Source organism: Uloborus diversus, chromosome 4, assembly GCF_026930045.1.
Source record: "Uloborus diversus isolate 005 chromosome 4, Udiv.v.3.1, whole genome shotgun sequence".
Classification (NCBI taxonomy): Eukaryota; Metazoa; Arthropoda; class Arachnida; order Araneae; family Uloboridae; genus Uloborus; species Uloborus diversus.
The window spans coordinates 100,535,519-100,554,462 of NC_072734.1; the positions used below are offsets into that span (position 1 = coordinate 100,535,519).

At 32.3% G+C, this 18,944-nt stretch overlaps 1 protein-coding gene across 1 annotated transcript in view; it reads left to right on the forward strand.

Annotated features, from left to right (window-relative positions):
- The first annotated feature begins 179 nt into the window (after window positions 1-179).
- Window positions 180-18,944, forward strand: part of LOC129220234 (E3 ubiquitin-protein ligase AMFR-like) — a 49,826-nt gene continuing 31,061 nt past the window's right edge. The window contains exons 1-4 of the mRNA XM_054854599.1: window positions 180-350; window positions 11,610-11,919; window positions 13,955-14,047; window positions 18,013-18,177. Of these exons, the coding sequence (XP_054710574.1) occupies window positions 11,632-11,919; window positions 13,955-14,047; window positions 18,013-18,177 (546 nt within the window). The 5' untranslated portion in view covers window positions 180-350; window positions 11,610-11,631. The remainder of the gene's footprint in view (window positions 351-11,609; window positions 11,920-13,954; window positions 14,048-18,012; window positions 18,178-18,944) is intronic.

Consider the following 18,944-nt stretch of genomic DNA (forward strand, 5'->3'; position numbering starts at 1 on the left):
TTCCAATTCCATCCACATTAAAACTTGCCTTTAAAAGCAAAAGAGGATTGTAATAACGCAAAGGTTATATATTTTCTACTTCAATTTCTCGCACAATTTATTTCTTCTTTGGCAACAAAACTTATGATGTTTTCCAAAATTTCGTCATTTCTATTTCAAAATTTGCAATGGCGTGACAAGTCCTTTTAGGTTCTTAAGTGTATTTGACAGATTTACAGATTGTAATTCCTAGATTATTGCTGTTTTGTACGAACAGAAGCTGTATTATTCATATTAATTTAGTTTTTTTCTTAGTCACTGGTCAAATCTCATCTCTTATCAGACAGAAAGCGGATATTTTATTCTGTAAGGTATGTCACTTGGAAAAAAACTAAGATAACGCTTAAACAAAATTATTGTGGTATTTTGATGTGCACTAATTTTCAGTTTTGTGGCTGTCTCTTGGGACATGATCTGGAGGATTAAAAAGATATTGGTTCTATTGAATTGTTTTTTTCTAAGATTTAAAATAATACATAGAAATGAACAAGCAGGAGTACATCTTCTCGTAAATGAATGACAGTTTACTGTCGGTAACTGGTGCAAAATAACTTCATCAAAATAAAAGCTGGGTAATAAAAATCTCTTGAAAAATTTGTTGTAAGATTGGGGATATTTCGATAATTGGGAATCTTTCTTCATTGGCGTCAATTTTTGGCTTCAGCCCCTGCGCGAGAGGTATTTTTCGTCGCAAATCTAAAGAAAAAGAATGGAAACATCTATTCACATAGGGTTACTATAAATCAGCAGAGTTACCAAAATAAAATTATTTACACTAAAACTGAGACGACCGTGCCACATTTCCAATTATCGAAATCCCGTAAGATTCAACTTCCAAAAATTTATACCAACAGAATTTTGTTTAGAGTTACGGGGATATTTCGATAACTGGGAATTTGGGCGGTCGTCTCATTTTTGGCGGAAATAATTTTATTTTGGTAACTCTGCTGATTTATAGTAACCCTATGTTAACAGATGTTTCCGGTCTCTTTGTTTGGATTTGCGAAGAAAAATACCTCACGTGCAGGCACTGGAGCCAAAAATTGACGCCAATGAAGAAGGATCGCCAGATTCCCAATTATCGAAATATCCCCAGAATTACTATGATACTAAATCATTGAGTAACCATGCACTAACATTTATAGTTTCTTTAAATGTAATTCTAAAAAAATTTTTGATGCCCTCCCAGACAACCACCTATCTTTAAAAGTCATCTATAAGGGATCCACTAGCTATAGAACTAGAGATGAGGCAAGTCCAAAAGATGACTATAAGATGTCCGAATGTCTAAATGAATATCTACCAGTGGTCGAAAGGTTGCACTTTTTTGACTCCCACTGACGTCGAAAATATCTAGATGTTCCGCGGCGATCTCAGAGATATCCAGGGGATATTCTGGATATCTCATAGACATCCGGAGGATGTTTCTTGCATATTCATAGGATGTCATGTCCAGATAGCTTTTGGATGTCTTAATAACTGGTTATTGATATCAATTTTTGATCCTGTAGATGTATAGGAGATATAAGAAACGATGTTTTATAGATTTAATGTTTTTAAATATATTTTAAAGCTGTAAACAAATTTACAATTTAAAAAGTGGTAACTCTTTGGTGTCAATGAATAAATAATCTATTAAAAACAACATTTTTGCAAATAATAATTTGGATAAATGTTAATAACTGCAGTTAAGTGCAAAAGCTTTAACACTTTAAGTAACTTATTTGTGACACCATGAGTAACCATTTTTTAAACCCATAAAGTTGTTTACATTTTTAAAAGAATACATTTTAGTACAACTAAGTTTATTAGCAGTTTTAAATATTAAAGTTCCTCTGCCAAACCTGTAAGATATTTTTTTCTATATTCCTTTACTACAAACAAATACCATACACAAGAAACCAAGTTTTACTTTTTGTAAAATAACAAATTTTGATTTTTTGCATATTGAACTCTGGTGAAATTATGTAGCTCAAGCTCATCCATGTAATCATTGTTTGAAATAGTTAGCTTTCCTTCAACTTTTTAAAATATCAGTTCTGGTTAATATGAATCTAACTAAATTGCTTTAATGAAGTAATTTATGGGTTTTTTACGAAACATTCCTTTTGATTTACATATTGGTGTTTTTCCAAATCTGTTACTACAATCTTCTCAACAAAACAATGTTTGAATAAATGTTTATAAGTTCACATGCTAAAAGAAACTAATATAACATGTATGAATGAAAAAAATCCCCCCAGAGTATACATAATTCCCTGTTACTTTAAAATATCTGTGAACTACTTTTGTTCTCATATTCTGTCATTTCTGCATCTCATAATCTAGAAATTATATATCAGGCAAATGGTGAAAACATGTATTCATTTTTATCTTGAATGAAATTCAGTATAACTTCAAATTAACTATTGTCAAGGGACTGAAAAAAGTTATCATTAAATCGAAGAGCATAGACGTTCAATGCAGTCAGATCCGGACCAGTGAAATGTATAAATAAAATTAGGAAATTGTTAAATCAAAGTTATACTGTATTGCTTCAATGTTGAATTTCGTACGTGAAAACTTAACTTGAATTAAATGTTGACATTCCAATGCAGACCTACCTTTATATGCTCCTTCAAGTAGTACGCAGCAGCTTCTACATTTCAAAACAACATTCTATGTAATTAAAAAAGATGTAATGTCAACAAAATTACACTATAAAATATTTTTATTGACAAATATTTTTAAAATATACAGTATAAAAAAAACATCACAATTCTTCTAAAAGTGATGAGGACAAAACATCTCCATTCCTTTTTTTTTTTCTCATCATTTCAAGCTTCAATGTACCGTAACTAATTTTCAACTGCAACTTCCATAGCAGAATCTGTTGCGAGGAGCCCAATACTTGATTATTCCTATTTTGAGCAAAAACTAAGAAAAATATAAGTAATTTTAAAAAATACATATTAAAAATAAATATAATGCTTGGAACTTACCTATTTTCTCTGAACATATCCATTTTTTCTGATTATTGTTCTTAAGAACAGTCAAGTAAACTTTTCAATTTAGAAAATAAGATTAAATAGTATAATGATGGATGATAATGTACAAAGCATGTGTTTTGCTATTTATAATGATTAAATTATGAGATATACTTACCTTACGTGCTTGAGCAGGATACAGCTCGGAAAATATAGACTTCACAGAGATGAAACATGAAAGAGATACTACGTCAATTAAACTAGTGCCTCTTACATGTTCTTCCCTGTGTGTTTTGCCGGGGCCTTCCTTTCTTTCTTTCCTAAATTAAAACAGGCAAATATTTTTATATGAATCAATTGCATAGCATTAGTGATAGCTTCAAAAATATCACTATACCGAGTACTTAGTGCTTACTCGGCATGGTGTTCATGAGGCAATGGTTTGAAGCATGGGCGGATTTATGGGGGGGGGGCAATGCCCCCCCAGTCTTGGGAGGACTTTATACATAGTAACAATAAACCTTCCAAAATCTTAAAAGAAAAAAATCACGAATTTTTTTCTTTTTTGAATAGTTCAGAAGCGAAAATGAAGAGAATAGCAACTGTCCTTTTCTGGTGGGCGGGGGGGGGGGGGGAATCCGTACAATATCTTACAAGTAGTAAAGCGGTCACCGGGATGCTGAAATGTGTTGAAAACGACTACTTTGAACTGAAAACTACAAGGCGTATCCGGAAAGTAAGTACCGTTTTGAAAAAAAAGCTATAAAAATTTTTTTTTTTAAAGATTATTTAATGTTAACATGAAAGATCATACCTTAAATTATTTTTCAACATATTTTCCACCATTGTTAAGGCACTTGTCGTAGCGGCTCACCAGCTTATTTATACCTGCCTCAAAGAAACTTGCCGCCAATGAAGAGAGCCATAAATTTACAGCGTTTTTTTAATCGTCATCACAAGCAAAGCGCCTACCTCCAAGTTCTCGCTTCATGTGCGAATCAGACGCACAAGTGGAAATCAGACGGTGCCAAGTCTGGGCTGTACGGCGGGCGATTAAACTGCTCCCAACCGAACTAACTGTTCAATTAGTCTTTGAGTGTCACGAGCAGTATGGGGCCGAGCATTGTCATGCAGCAACACAATTCCTTCACTGAGCATTCCTCTACGTTTGCATTCAAAAACCGCATCACAGAATGAATTTCACAGTCGGCGGGATCATCGATTTTTTTTAAACATTATATACGGCCACAGTAAACGCAAAACGCAAGACAAATCAACCGTAATGGCGCGAGTTTGTAGCCGATGAACAGGAAACAAATACGCATGCACTGAGCGCCGACAGCAGCGCTGCAGCGGCATTAGAACGAAACGGTACTTACTTTCCGGATACGCCTCGTATTAAGGCAAGTATATAAGTGAAAAATCGACTGAACGAGCTATGTATTCAGCTGCAATACTTAAAATAATCAAGGATTATTTCAACAAATTAGAAACTGAAACAAAGATTTTAAAAAAGCGGATTTTCTTATAAACTAAACAAGTTATATAGCTTAGGATGCCCGCTTTGTTGAAGGCCTCCAAAAAATTTCATGATTTGTTCCTTATCAAAAAAAAAAAAAAAAGGGAAGGACTTGAAAAAATAAATTTTATTTTAAAGTGCTTGACAACCTTGAAAATTTTGGAAAAGTACGGATACAAACCATAAATTTAAAAATTTATAACAAATGGGAGGGGATAGACGGTAGAGGAATAAATGCCGAAATATGTTTAATTCAGTTCCTTGCCTCATCCTGCATCAAAAATGTAAAAATCATGGTTCTCACGTTTTTGTAACATAGTACTTGAGATAAATTTTTGTGACTCACATGTTTCACATCTTGCTGTTTATTTAATCCCAAATGCAGTGCAGTATTTTGGAAATTCTTTCGTATTGCTTGCTTCTATCTTACTTCTACTGCATATTGTTAATCTGTTCATTACGGGGGAAAAAACACCACCTCTATTCCTTTTCGTTTTCTGCACTGCTTGTAATTAAATAATTTTAATTGTTCTCAAGTCCTTGAAACGGATTAGATGAGTCTTTGAAATCCCTAAGCAAATGGTGCTTCAATTAAATTTCTTATCAAATGTATGAATTACGAATTGTCCAAATGGGCAGCATGGTACTCTCCTGTTATATATTTTCTAAATCTATACACCATTTTTAAATTTAAAAACATTTTTTACTATTGATCATTTTGTATTTAATTCATTGTTGTATTTGTGGGTGGGTTAAAGGCTTGACCAAAAACTAATTGAATTTAAACAGCCCGATGTAAGCAAATAATAAAACATAACCTTATTTTCTCCCTCGCTTTTTCTCTCTGAGAACTGCTGCCACTGATTTGTATTGTGTATTATCGGAATTGGCAAAAGATTATTTTGCTTTTTTTTTTTAAAGATATTTGTGGTTCGAAATGCAGAAGGCTTCAAAATGCAGAAATTTATATCTATTTTACAAAAATTCCTACGGGGGAGAAGCCCTCGGACACCCTAAAATTGGGTATATTCTACTTGGTATATCTAATTGGGTATATTCCCTACTTAAAAGGGACACCATTTCCCATCATGAACCATATGTATAAAACATAGTGGGGGAGGGGAGCACTTTGACATTTTTTGCCACCGACAGAAAAGTTGTCTAGGTCTACAAAACATACCGAAAAGCTAAAACAGCTTAGGGCCATATTAAGTCTATATTATAAATCCAGTCGTGATTACAACTAATATTGCTGAAAAAAAAAAACCTGCCCCCCCAAGGAACTCAGTCCTAAATCCGCCTATGGTTTGAAGCACGTCTGACTTTCAGTACACTGCCAAGTTGAGTACTCACCTAAAGCGCTATTTGGTACGGCACTTGTGAAATCAATTAGGAACATCAATTACGCAAAACGTGAATTTTGAAAACTTGAAAACACCACTGTTATTAAAATTCATATTCTAACTTTATAAAATTTACAGCATTCAGATGTTTTCAAACATCTCTAATTTCAATACAATAGCATCCTGAAAACCTGGCACCAGCCATAGAAACAAGAGTTTAAATCTAGGTATTATAATGGTGCCTAGTATATGTTTCTAGTCATTAAAACAAACAACCTCAGCCATTTTTAATGAATCAACTATATGTCCCAAATAAAAAGCTCACTGTCAATAACCTCTCCTGTATACTACACACTACCAATAGTAGTGATGGGCATAATCAAGACCTTTTGATAATCGAGATCTAGGTAATCGAGTACTTCTGATAATCGAGATCTCGGTAATCGAGTACTTCTGATAATCAATGTCATTGATAATTGAGACCTTTCCAAATCGAGAACTCGAGCAATTGATAAGAAACCTTTTAAAATCGATAACTCGAGTGATTGATAGGAGAGCTTTTGGAATCGAGAAGTCAAGATGTGTCAATCGAGAACTCGAGCTGTGATAATTGAGTTCTCAAGGGATCTTGAATAATCGAGTGATTTGATTATGAGAACTATATTATGCCCATCACTAACCAATAGCATATTTCTAACATGCACAAATAAAAATGGTTTTTTAAAAACAAAATTCGTAGCATTTGAAAGTTACTTCTACAAATTTACTCCTTCAATCACTGGTCCTAATCAGAGTCAGGAAAGAAAAACTTTATTGAAATCCAAAATGGAGTTAAATTCGTCACCTAAGAGTTTGAAAACTAGGCATTGAATCAAAAATTTTCAGCCGCAAAATGTGACTGATAACTGCTTATTTTTAACACTGTGGTTCTTGGTAACCCAACAAAAAAAAAAGAAAACTGGACCACATTCCAGCAAGATGAAAAAACTTGCACGCCCCGTTAAACTTTTGGATAGGTGAAATTCTTAATTTGCCAAAAAGGAATTTCAAATTTTGCTGAATTATAACATACGGTTATACACACATGCATACATTAATAATGAAAATCTTTATTCAGATTCAGGCAATCAATAATGGAAATAATGTCGTTATATTTGCCAAATAACCAAACATATGCTGAAAAAAAGCATAACTTCCCATCAGGGCTCCCCTACTTGCATGAAAAACTTTTAATGCCTACCCAATAACCCAGCATTTTAGAGCTACACCACTTCTTGGTCCCGCAGAGTTTTCTGGATTCGACTGTAATATCATTAAAGTGCAACAATCAGAAAATCAAACAAAATCCTGATTAATACGGAGAGGTTTAATTAGAAGTATGAAATAAATACATTAGTTATTATAGGTAAAGTATATAAAACAAAAAATTCTAACATATTTGATAACATAACTACTGGAAGAAACCAATAAAAGTACACATCGGACTAGTGTAAATGATGATACATAGGATATCAGACAGAATATGAATGGCAAGACGAAGGGTTTTTCGGTTTTTATCACAACACAACGACAAAATTTTCAATTTTTACAAATCAAAAGAATTGATACAATTTAAAGAAAAGATTCAGACTCTTTGATATTTGAATACACATTGAGAGAAAACTCGAATTTGTGGAAATTGAGTTTGCTTTATCTTTTTAATACAAACCTAATTTTGATCAATGTATGCATTTGAACAATTTAATTAAAAGGATGTACTTTCTTTTTTTTTTGAGAAATTTGAGCATAATACAAATCATTAAATTGGACATTCGGATACGTTGACACTTATAAAATTAAACTCAATTTTAAGTTTTAGCATCCCATTTTTCATCACAGTTATAAGAGTTTAAATATAATTTACCAGCAAAGTAACACAACAAAGCAACACAAGCATAGAAAACAAAGTACCTAGCCTAGTTGTACATAGATTTTTAACATTTAACAAATAGCAACGAATGAAAGATTGAAGAAATGCAGACCAACCGTACACGCACAGAATCAGAGTTTGTTAGGGTTAAACTTGTAGTTTTGACTCCTCATAAATCGGAAAACAATCATTGAGTTACAAATTATGTTTAGAAAAATTAAGGAAACGCACAAACTAAATAATAATGACTTGAAAACAAACCTTTTATAACTTAACACAAAGAAGCAATGCTGAAGTGATGAACCCCTATTCTAATCAAACAACTGATCAGTAACACTAACCTTTCATTACAAACTTCCGTTGAAAAACAAATTAACACCTGTGGAAATCAAGAAATGAATATCACCTTCACTATCAATTTAATCTTGGGGAAAGAAAAAAAAGTCAGCAGACTTGAATCTCCGCATCGTCACAAGCGATCTTGAAAAAAATCAACAAAGTTTAGAAGTAGAAGAAGTTAGAGTTTTCTCAGTTCACACAACTCGATTTTTTTAAAGAGTACGAATTGGGGAAAAAAAAGAAATCACTTTTCTTCTATAAAATTTCGAAATAAAATAATTTCGCCGCAGAATTCAGAATACAAACAAATCCGGTCAGATCTAAAAGTCAAATATCTTGAAGTCATCCTGGAAGTAGACATTCGTGGATATTTATAATGCAACGTACGGGATATTGAGCAGTTATCTATAAGATATCCTAATATCTATATCTAAAACATGTTACTACCTAGATCTCTGGAATACATGCACAAATCCATATCCATGATTTGGAGATACCTGGCTATCCTTAGGATGTCCAAATATCTATGTCCATGATTTGGAGATACCATGATATCCTTAGGATGTCCACATATCTATATCAATGATTTAGACATTTTTGGACATTGTTCAGATGTCTAAGAAATCTAAAAGACGTCTGAACATGTTATAGACCTGTTTAGATGTCTCTGAGATATTTGTGGTTGTCTGGGCTACAGATGAATCTATGATCACCCAAGCAAACTGACTAAATTTTTGTCCCGTTCACATGCTCCATTCCATTTTTCTGCAAGCAGAGTGTGAAGAATGGTGAAAAGATCCCTTCCTTGTTTAAAGTACAGGCAGTTTTGTACAGTGAAACCTCTCTGTGCGGCCACCCCTCCGTTTCGTAAAATTTCGACCATTCAGAAGGGCTGGTCCCTTTAAAGGGTTTTCGTTGCAGTTGTAATATAGTTTCTTACTGCATATTTATGCAATATAGAAATTATATTTCGTCTATAATGTAAACAAGTCTAATGCATAAAATGAAGTTTGAGACCTTTCTGATTGAAAAGTAGTAAGTACATTATTTAATTATTGAACTATTTTTGAAGAAAGGCTACAATTAGGGACCTAAGTTTTTACTCTTCTCCAACGATTGTTTGCAATTTAAAATGTATATCTGAAACTTTTTTGTATATGTTTATTCAAGTTAAAAATGATAGAAAAAGAAGCAAAAAAAAAACATTTTTTTTTAAAGAACTAATTTTTTTGAGGGATTTTGTAATTTAGTCACACAAGTCACAATTTGTGTGATCGTGTGTGACAGAAGCTTTTTTTTCTTTTAAATCTAATGCAACTTATAAAAAAAAAGAAATGTTACATGTCATAAGAAACTTCAAAATAATTTTTGCAAAAAAGATGCTCATTGCCCATTATTATGATAGATATCATTTGGAGTGATGGTCCGTCTTCCCAATTTAAATTTAAGTAAGGGTGAAATTACATTAAATACACCGCCAGCTCAGTCATTTCTCGGCTGGAAATGACTGAGCTGGCGGTGTATTTTATGTATTTTTGCTTTAGCCCTGGCTAATGGGCGGTAATTTACTGAACATAAGGGTGAAATTGTTGCAACTCATTTCAAATAAATTCAATAGAGATCTTTTCAGTGGCAGTACTTTGCAACATCAAACGGGACGATGGTGTTAGAGGAAATGCTAAATCTCTTGTTTGTGCAGAAGTCCTGAGCAAGAAAACTAGATAAAGTTGTTTTTCGTCACTAGAATTTGTAAATGTGGTCAGTACCTTAATGCCAAAGAATCGTGTAATTCATCTGTCTGAAATTGTGCATGCAAACAAGTCGGAGGAATACTGCATTCCAAAGCAAAGCAGCTTTATTCTTGTTGACTACAGTGCCAAGAAAACTAAAAAGGTTTCCTTTGGACAGTTCATTCAGTCTGATCTACATAGAGCATGAAGTTTCAGTTTTACAAGCAGTGGATGCTAAAAAAAAAAAAAGAACAGCATTTTGATTTCCCAACAATGAAGATGTTATTTGGGTTTCAGATAAACAGATAGTAAGAATTAATTGTCCAAAACTAATTCACCTTGCAAGAGGTCTATGTACTTTTTGAAAGTGAAGTGAATGTAAAGTAAGAAATAACAACATCAAAAAGCACAAATTGCAGATATGTGTTTCGGCGTTACAAGGAACGCCGTTTTCAATGCAAAAGCTATGAGCTTATGGATGAAAAGACATCCGGCGTAAGGCTTTTGTCGGATGTTTTTTCATCCATCCGCTCTGTTCTTTTGCATTGAAAAAGGCATTCCTTGTAACACCAAAACACGTTTCTGCTGTAATCTGCAATTTGTGCTTTTTGACGTTGTTATTTCTTAATTTACTTTTTAGCGCTAAGATATTTATCTGATGTGAATTGTTTTTTAAATAATTCAGTAATTGTAAAACATGGAAGGTTTTAAGTTTTGCAAAAATTAAGGATGATTACAAACTCTATGGTCAAATTTGCTTTTATGTTTTTAATATGTTAATCTTCATGAAAAAAATAAAATAAATCAATTCTGTTAGTAAATGTTATCTATTTAATGTACTATTTATTCAGAACTGTTATTTTTAAGTGTTTCGTTTTAAAATTTGTATGCAGTCACACTAAATGTCACACGCGTCACGGCATTAATTGCTGAATTTTAACCGAAGTACTGCTAGTTCATATTTGTGAAGCCCCTTATTTTAATTCATATATATATGGCTTAATGTTAATAATTTTTGTTTCCACAAATCTTACAAGAAATCACAGAAAAATTGAAAATAACTTGAGAAGACAGAAAAACATATGCAAAATGGTCACACACGTCACGCAAAATTAAAGCTACCTAACTCTACCTAAGCACAGACTAACAACTTCCTAAACTGTAAGCGAAGTGCCTAAATTTTTAGAAATAATGTTTCTGTTTCAAGGAGAAAGATATTGTCCCCAATTGACACCTAAACTTCTTTAAAATTAAAACACATGTGTTAAAATATTGCAATTTTTGATAGTGTATTTCAGTTTTTTTCTTAAAAAGATCTTAACTCATAGGGTTTTGAGAGGCCGTCCCCCCTCCTCCCCCCCAAATGCCCTACATTGGACATCAAGCATCTAGCAATTCTCTCTCTGCAGCTCTTACCTTTTCTGAGCCAGTGTACCATTTAATATAATATATTTCCTAGATAATACTGTAATAAAAATTTAGAAAATTTGGCAATAGTAGATTGCAACAAATTTACTATAAAGAACAAAGGTTTGAGTTATATTTTTATTGTTATAATGTTGCAAAAATAAATGAAAAAAGAACAGTTGCTAAGTGGCTGAAATATTTGAAAACATTATAAAATAGAATCCAGATCAGTTTCTATGTGTTGGGGAATTTGGCATATTGGGGCATTAAAACTAAACTAAACATTTTGCATTCTGTAATTATTAAATTAATATGATCTGTCAGTCAAATTCTAACTTATGGTTCTTTCATTTCTAGATACTCATTCATTTGCTTCACGATGCCAGCAGTTTTCTTGGACAGACTTCCTTTACCTAGTTTGCAAGCCTACACTACTATAAGTGTGCTCCTTTTATCTTGTTCAATATACTATGCACTGCAAGCTACATCAGATTCAGAGTGGAATGCAGATGTGAATCAAAGTTTATATGATGCTAAAAATGAAAATGATACAGATTCCATGGAGGGGATAAGAACTTTTTTACATAAAATGCTTCTGAAAAATTTCATTACGAAAAGGTTGTATGAAGTAATGTTTTTCATCGTTGAAGAACCTTTGTGTGTTTGGGTGAGTAACATAGTTGCCAACTCTGTCTTTAATGGGAGACTCCCATTTTTTAAGTCCATCTCCTGATTTCCCGTTTTTTTATAATTCTCTCCCGTTCATTTTCTTCGCAATAGATGGCGCCCGTTTCTAGTCACGCACCAATGCCAGGGGAGCTAAGAATTCCATACAGTGTGTAAAAATATGGACCGAAACCATTTTTTTTTACCCAAGCATGGGAATGCTATGACAATGCCACTAGAGAGTGCCAAAATAGGGTTTTTTGTACCAACTTGCAACAAAACTGCATTTATGGGTGTTCTGCGCCATGTTTTCCTAAGCATAATTTGTAGGTACGCAAGAAAGGGGTTACCGTAGTTTGCTAAGTACTCAATTTTCTTTGTTATTACTTGTGTGCTGTAAAAAATTAGATTTTTTTTTTTAAATCCAGCTGTATACTTCCAGGGGAAAAAAAACTTTTTTTAAGATTGACACTAAATTTAGTGTGTTGGAGGAGATGGGGTACATTGGACTGGTCTGAATTATTTTAAATAATTATTAATAATAATTAAAGATTTCAAATAATTTTGGAGTAAAAATGTTACGCATGTTTATTCTATTAGTTGTTCAGTGTGTATGTGTAATCTGGGTTGCAAACAATACTGTCAGAGATCATTTTATGAATGTCGAACAATGTATTGAAATTCTGAGCAATATGAAAACGGAAAATTGACGTGAAAATTAATGGAGTATGATTTTAAATTCTTTCCAGCACGAAAGAGCAATGGAGAGCTTTGATAATTACACTGCCAACTAAAACATTTTCTGGTTAACGAGTCAGCGAAAACAAGCATTTTCCAACCGTATCTATAAGTTTTGGATTGATTGAAATTAACTAATCAGTTTGTTGTGTATTATTAATGTCTTTCGAGCAAGTACATTTTTATGCCTTTCAGGCTCTAATTTGGCCTCTGACAATCAATTTACTAATACGTTCCACACTGCATGTTCAACAAATCGGAAAATTGCAGCAGATTTCAATCTTTTTGCATCTTGAAAATATTTCAATTATTTTGAAAGTTTGAAGTTATTTTAACATGTGCTACCCTATACCTACTTATTTTGTATTTTATTTCCACTATATATTGCTTTTTTTTATATTTTAGTAATTAAATTTTTGTAGCTACATTTTTGATAGACTAGGGAATGTAAGAAACTTTAAGCAAATTCACTCATTATTTGGTTTTCCTTTGCAGTTTTTATTTTTCTTGCTGCTACCAATTAGCTTACATCTGCTAAGAATCCCCATTTCACGTCAAATTTAGTATTCACGTTATTTAAAAACAAAATTTAATAATTTTGTTGTGAAGTAAGATGTCGCTGTTGAATCACCTATATACCTCTAGTCGAATCTCCTGTTTTTTTTCTTCGAAGGTTGGCAAGTATGCAGCATCTATACATTAGGACAGTACTATGTAATGATTTCAATTTAATGAAATCTATATTTCATAATTGCAATATTAAAGAATTGATGAAGAAGTAAGTAAAATTGCAGCGCTTTTTTTTGCAATCAAGTGGCGCACTTGAATAGAAGACAATTGGCAAAGCTGTTCAAGAAGTGAATGAAAAAATAATCCTGCTAAGTACCTGAGATTATGCCCAAAAATATCATGAAATTTGAGGACTTCCTAACTTATGATCAACTTCATTAACTGAAAAATAAATTTACCTAATAAGGGAAGCTAGGGATGTTTTTGCTATGCCTCTTCAAGTGAGTTTTTTTTTGTCAGAAGCTTGATTTAAAGTTGAATTAAAAAAAAAAAATTGAAACTGATGATCTTTAGAACATAAATAAGGCTCACCTTTATAAAAATTTCTTTTATTTCTTTAAATTTCAAATTTATAAAATAAATTGTTGAGTAAATGTTAGAATATAAGGACTACTTTGTTGTGGAAGTTTAGAAATGTTTTTATATTTAAACCACATATGTATTTTGGCTTTCCTTAGTCATGTGAAAATATCAATAAATACTAATAAAGTTGTAAAATACTTTTGCAGACGTTGATCAATATGGCTTACTGTGTTTTGATATTGGTTGGAAAATGTATTCAGAAATTTGTGTTTGGTGATCTCAGGACAATTGAGCAGCAGGTATGTTTAGAATTTTTTGCTAAATATTCCAAACATGCATTGCTTAGATGTGCATCTATTTGTTGTCATTTTTAATGTTTAATTTGTTCTAAGTTGTAAATTTTCAGTGGTGAGAGTTTTCCAAAGGCTCAGATTTCAATTTTTCTTTCAAAATTGAAAAAGGGGGAAAAACATTTCAAACCAAAAGTTTAGAAGATATTGTTTCTTACCAAAAACGAAGTTTCATGTTTCATGCAATAAATGTCCATGCTTTAAATAAACTGATTTAAGGCAGTGTTTTTTTTTTTTTTTTTTTAATAATTTAAACTGATTAAAAAAATTCTTTGATTTAAATCAATATTTAACTTTAACCCCAGAAATCCTCTTGAAAGATCTAAATCTCACTAATTCTGCCCTTTACTTAGTACAATCCTCCTTTATTTTGTCCCTAGGTTTTATCCCCATTTCTGCAAGGGTTGAAAGAATGTGTTCAACCCTTTGTTTTGTATGCATCAAATTGGAAATAGAGAAAGGCTGCCAAACTTGTGCACTTATCTATATTTTCAAATCTTTGAATGAGAAGTGTAATACTATTCATACAGCGAGCAATTAGAATTTCTGCAGTTTTATTTCTGAAATCTTTGATTTAAAATTTGTGAAGTGGTCATTATGTGTTCTATCAGTTCTGCTATGCATTAAGTATTTAAATTTAAGATTTATGGGAGAAAAATCATATTTAGTGTAGCATCTAATATTTATTGTTTGAAGTTTTCTGGAGAAAAAAAGGCTAACCCCTCTCCTTGAAGTCTAATTCATTAATGAGATTATACTGCCAAAACATAACCAAATAAAAAACCGTTAAGTATTGTTTCCCACCCCCTAGAGCTAGAAGTTCCGTTGGCATTTTTTCTCAAACCTAACTTGTGGTGCTCACTCGTATCTAGCAGGTATGACTTCAAAAAAAAAAAAAAAAAAAAAAAAAAAAAAAAAAAAAAAAAAAACTTACTTACTTAAAGGGATCCCTAAAGTAACCAGAATTTACCCCTTATAGAATTCTTTCAGGCTGTTCAAAAACCCAGTGGCAGAAACACCGCGACACACACGGCGACGATGTCGTGGACAATGGAACCCTATTTCGGACAGTTCTGACCGCACTAAAAATATAAAAATTGTCCGCAAAAAAAAAAAAAAAAAAAAACTGTCAGCAGTGAAGAAAAAAAAAATAAATAAAGCTGTCCGCAACTGACATAATGAACTGCTGACACAGGGAGAGAATGATCACACACGTGATTATTCTTGATCTTGATCCTGATTATTCTTGATGGCCTGCCTGTCATACTTATAAACCAAAACAAAACGATCTTTTTCAAATTGTTTACTGAAAAAGCAAATCTGAAATCAAAATAACTCATATTTCTGTGTAAAAAAAAAAAAAAAAAAAAAAAAAAAAAAGTTGGCATATTTCTGTGAGGCAAGCGATACATAACTAACATATAGTGAATAATTTTGCTTGTTTGTTTTTATCATATCGTTAGCAGTGTTGTTATAAAGTTCTCTAAAAATGCAGTGTAATAACTTTTTCTTCCCGCTAATGACTTAAAAAAAAAGAAAATTATCATCGCATGGGTCGCTTAAATGGGTCGCTTCAAATACGGTTACCAGCTTTAAAATTATTGCCATTTAGTGTCTGGTGTTAAACCTTTACGCATCCTTTTTTTTTTCAACACTCCGAATTTTCGGTGAATATGTCAGTGATATTAATGAAATTCAATATGCACCCCTGTTAAATGGTAATTCTAAAATTACTTTATTTTAATAAACTTTTTTATTTACCTTTTTTATACCTTTATTGCTTCCATTTTGAAAAATGCAATCTGATTGCATCCGATATGAGAATTGAAAATTTACTCTTTTTTTTCAACCTAACTTTGCTTCATATGGAGGCAAATAAATGAAAAGTCCATTAAAACCATCATTTCAAGATTTTAAAACGAAATTCTGTTTTTGTTTGAGTTAAAAACTTAAATGCTGAATAGATGGTTTAATTTTAATTTTTCTGCAACTGCGTCTATAGATATTAATGAACTGTTTATCATAGGCTTCTAAAATGCAATTCTAAAACAATTTTTAAAAAATTAATTCTTTTATGAGCCATTTTTTTACTTTCAAAAAATGAATTGATTTTTCACAAATAAAATGGATGTGAAAAATCCTGGACAGAGCCTTGTTCAATAGCCAACGCATGTTTGCAAATGTCAGGTGCCCACCAAGGACAGAGGGGTGAGGGGTCATCAGATTGCACCATTGAAACTTTTAGGAGGTAATTTGAAAAAGATTTTGGCTTCAGTTTTCTTTTTTTTTTTTGGGGGGGGGGGGAGGTCTCTTTCTTGAGAGGGGAGTGCTTCAAAGAATTTAGGGAAGTGAACCATCGTCTTTGGGGGGGGGGGGGGGTCCTGCCTTATTTCAAAAATAATTATTTAAAAAGAGACTCAGTTATTATTTTTTTTATTGAAACCACGCCCGAAATGTTGCGGACAGATTATGAAGTTCTAAAAGCTTGTCGCAGACAGCTACAAAACTTTTTGCCACTGGGTTCAAAAATATTGTTCATTAGAGTTGACGCATTTGCCCAGCCTCCTTTCCCACTATTTAAAGCTATCTGGAACTCTTCAACTTTGATATAGTCCACTGCCTGCTGCAAAGCTGTTTGAAATTTTGTCGGGAAGCACAATGCTCGTTCTTTTTTATATAGATTTTCTCCCAGTTTTGGTCATAGAGCTCTTAGGGGTAAACTATCGTTTCCCACATTTCATAATTGCCAAACTTAGCTCCTGAGTGACTTTTTCTGTTCCCGAAAATGAAAATGAAATCTGAAAAGGAAGCGTTTTGATGATGCAGAGGCTTTAAAAACAGCTTTGCTACGGACACAGGATAATATCAAAATTAAAGAGTTCCAGAGAATATTCTAATAGTGAGAAAAAAGGCTGGATGAGTGCATCCACTCTAATGGACAATATTTTAAAGACATTGAAAGAGTTTCATAGAAATGTTGACAAATTAAGGTTCCAGAGCGAAATTCCCGACATTTTGCGGTCTTGTTTATTTTTCTTTATTATCTGGCTTTAAAGTACTCAGTCCCAGAGCTTGACTAACTGAAAGTGAGTCCAAGGCCCACAATAATTTGAAGGCCCCCTCTCTATTTTATTATTTTAAGTCAGTGCAAAATAATGTTAAACTTTTACTCAGTGTCGGTACTAGCTCTTGCAGGGCCTTTGTATATACACAGCAGGGCCCTGTGCAGTTGCACTATTTACCTGAGCCTAGAACTGCCACTACTTGCTTATATTAATTTTATAACTTGTTACTTTTTATAGCTCAATTAAATAGTGAGTATTGCCGCCCCCTCCCGCCCTCCCACAAATATTCTAAAGAAAAAATTGGTAGTTTACCAAACAATTCTTTTTCCAGAGTTTTCATAGCTTCATTAGGTTAGTTAGTTTACTTATGAAAAAAAAAAAAACCATTGTAACTATGCTTAACTTAGCACAAATTTCAAGAAATGAAGCTTTCTTATTTGTATAGAACCATCTAAATAAGATAAATACTAATAAAGTATCCAAAAATTTATTTTCAATTAATAAATCATTGATCTTTTTAATTATTATTTTTGAATGCTTGATTCTTTAATGCTATGCATAAGTTTTTCAAAATTTAGGCCCCCTTAGGAAGATGGGGCCTTAGGCCCAGGCCTACTTGGCCTGCGTGGCAATCAGGCCCTGCTCAGTCCACACCCATAGTAGAAACAAAACAGATCAAGACCAATTTATAACTGAAGATCTTGGTGCAATAATTTGACAACTCCATTTTAAAGCTTTCAGAAAAAGGAGAAGCGATTTAATGGAATTCAATTTAGAGTGTAATAAAACTTCAATTGCATTATTATTATTTTTTCGGTTTTTGTATTGTAGCTTTTGTTTCTTTTTCAGCATATCAAAGACAAGTTTTGGAATTTTGTGTTTTACAAATTCATATTTATATTTGGTGTTGTGAATGTTCAATACATGGATGAAATAGTTGTATGGTGTGGCTGGTTCTCATTAATTGGAGCTTTCCATTTGCTTTCACAACTGTGTAAAGACAGATTTGAATATGTAAGTTTTTCATCTCTTTATTTTTCTTTAACAGTAAAATTTATTTTTCGTGTAAAAGACTTAGTATTATAGGTAGTAAAAATTATGGACTAAAACTTTTTAAAACTTATTTAAAATGGATTGCCTTTAAAATTTTTGAATTAATTTATCTAAATATCTTGTTATTTTGAACGCTAATACTTAAAGCTAATTTCACATTCTCCAAAAATGTGATTGGTCCTATTTTTAGTAAAGTTGTAATGAGTGATCTAAGCATGTAATACTAATTAAGATTGTAAATGCACTTTGGCAAGTAATGTAAACAAAAACTTAGCTTCCCACTTTCTTATTGTATGTTCTAGTGTGTACTTGTTACAGGTTTGGGGTTTCAGGGGCTAATTCAGGATTTTTATCTCTCTACCTATTTTTTAAGAACATATTTTATTAACAGTCTATTTTTGTGAGAGAAAAAAACAAACATTTTATTTTTGTAGAAGTTTTATTTTTTTTTTAAACAAAATATAATTTTTGAAGAGCAAAATCAGAGCAAACTAAGTTTAAGTTTGAAAAGTGCAATGTCATCCTATTTCGAACATGATTCTATTTTTCAAGAGGGGGGAGGGGGGAATACAATTCGAACGAAAAAATACCTTTGTAATTTCGTTCAAGCAGCTTTGAACTGTGTATTTAAGCAATGACAACCCAAAAGCAGATGCTAAAAGATTGCAGTAATATTTTGCAAGATCATTTTGGCGAAAAACAGTTAAAAATGGCTTAAAATACAATGA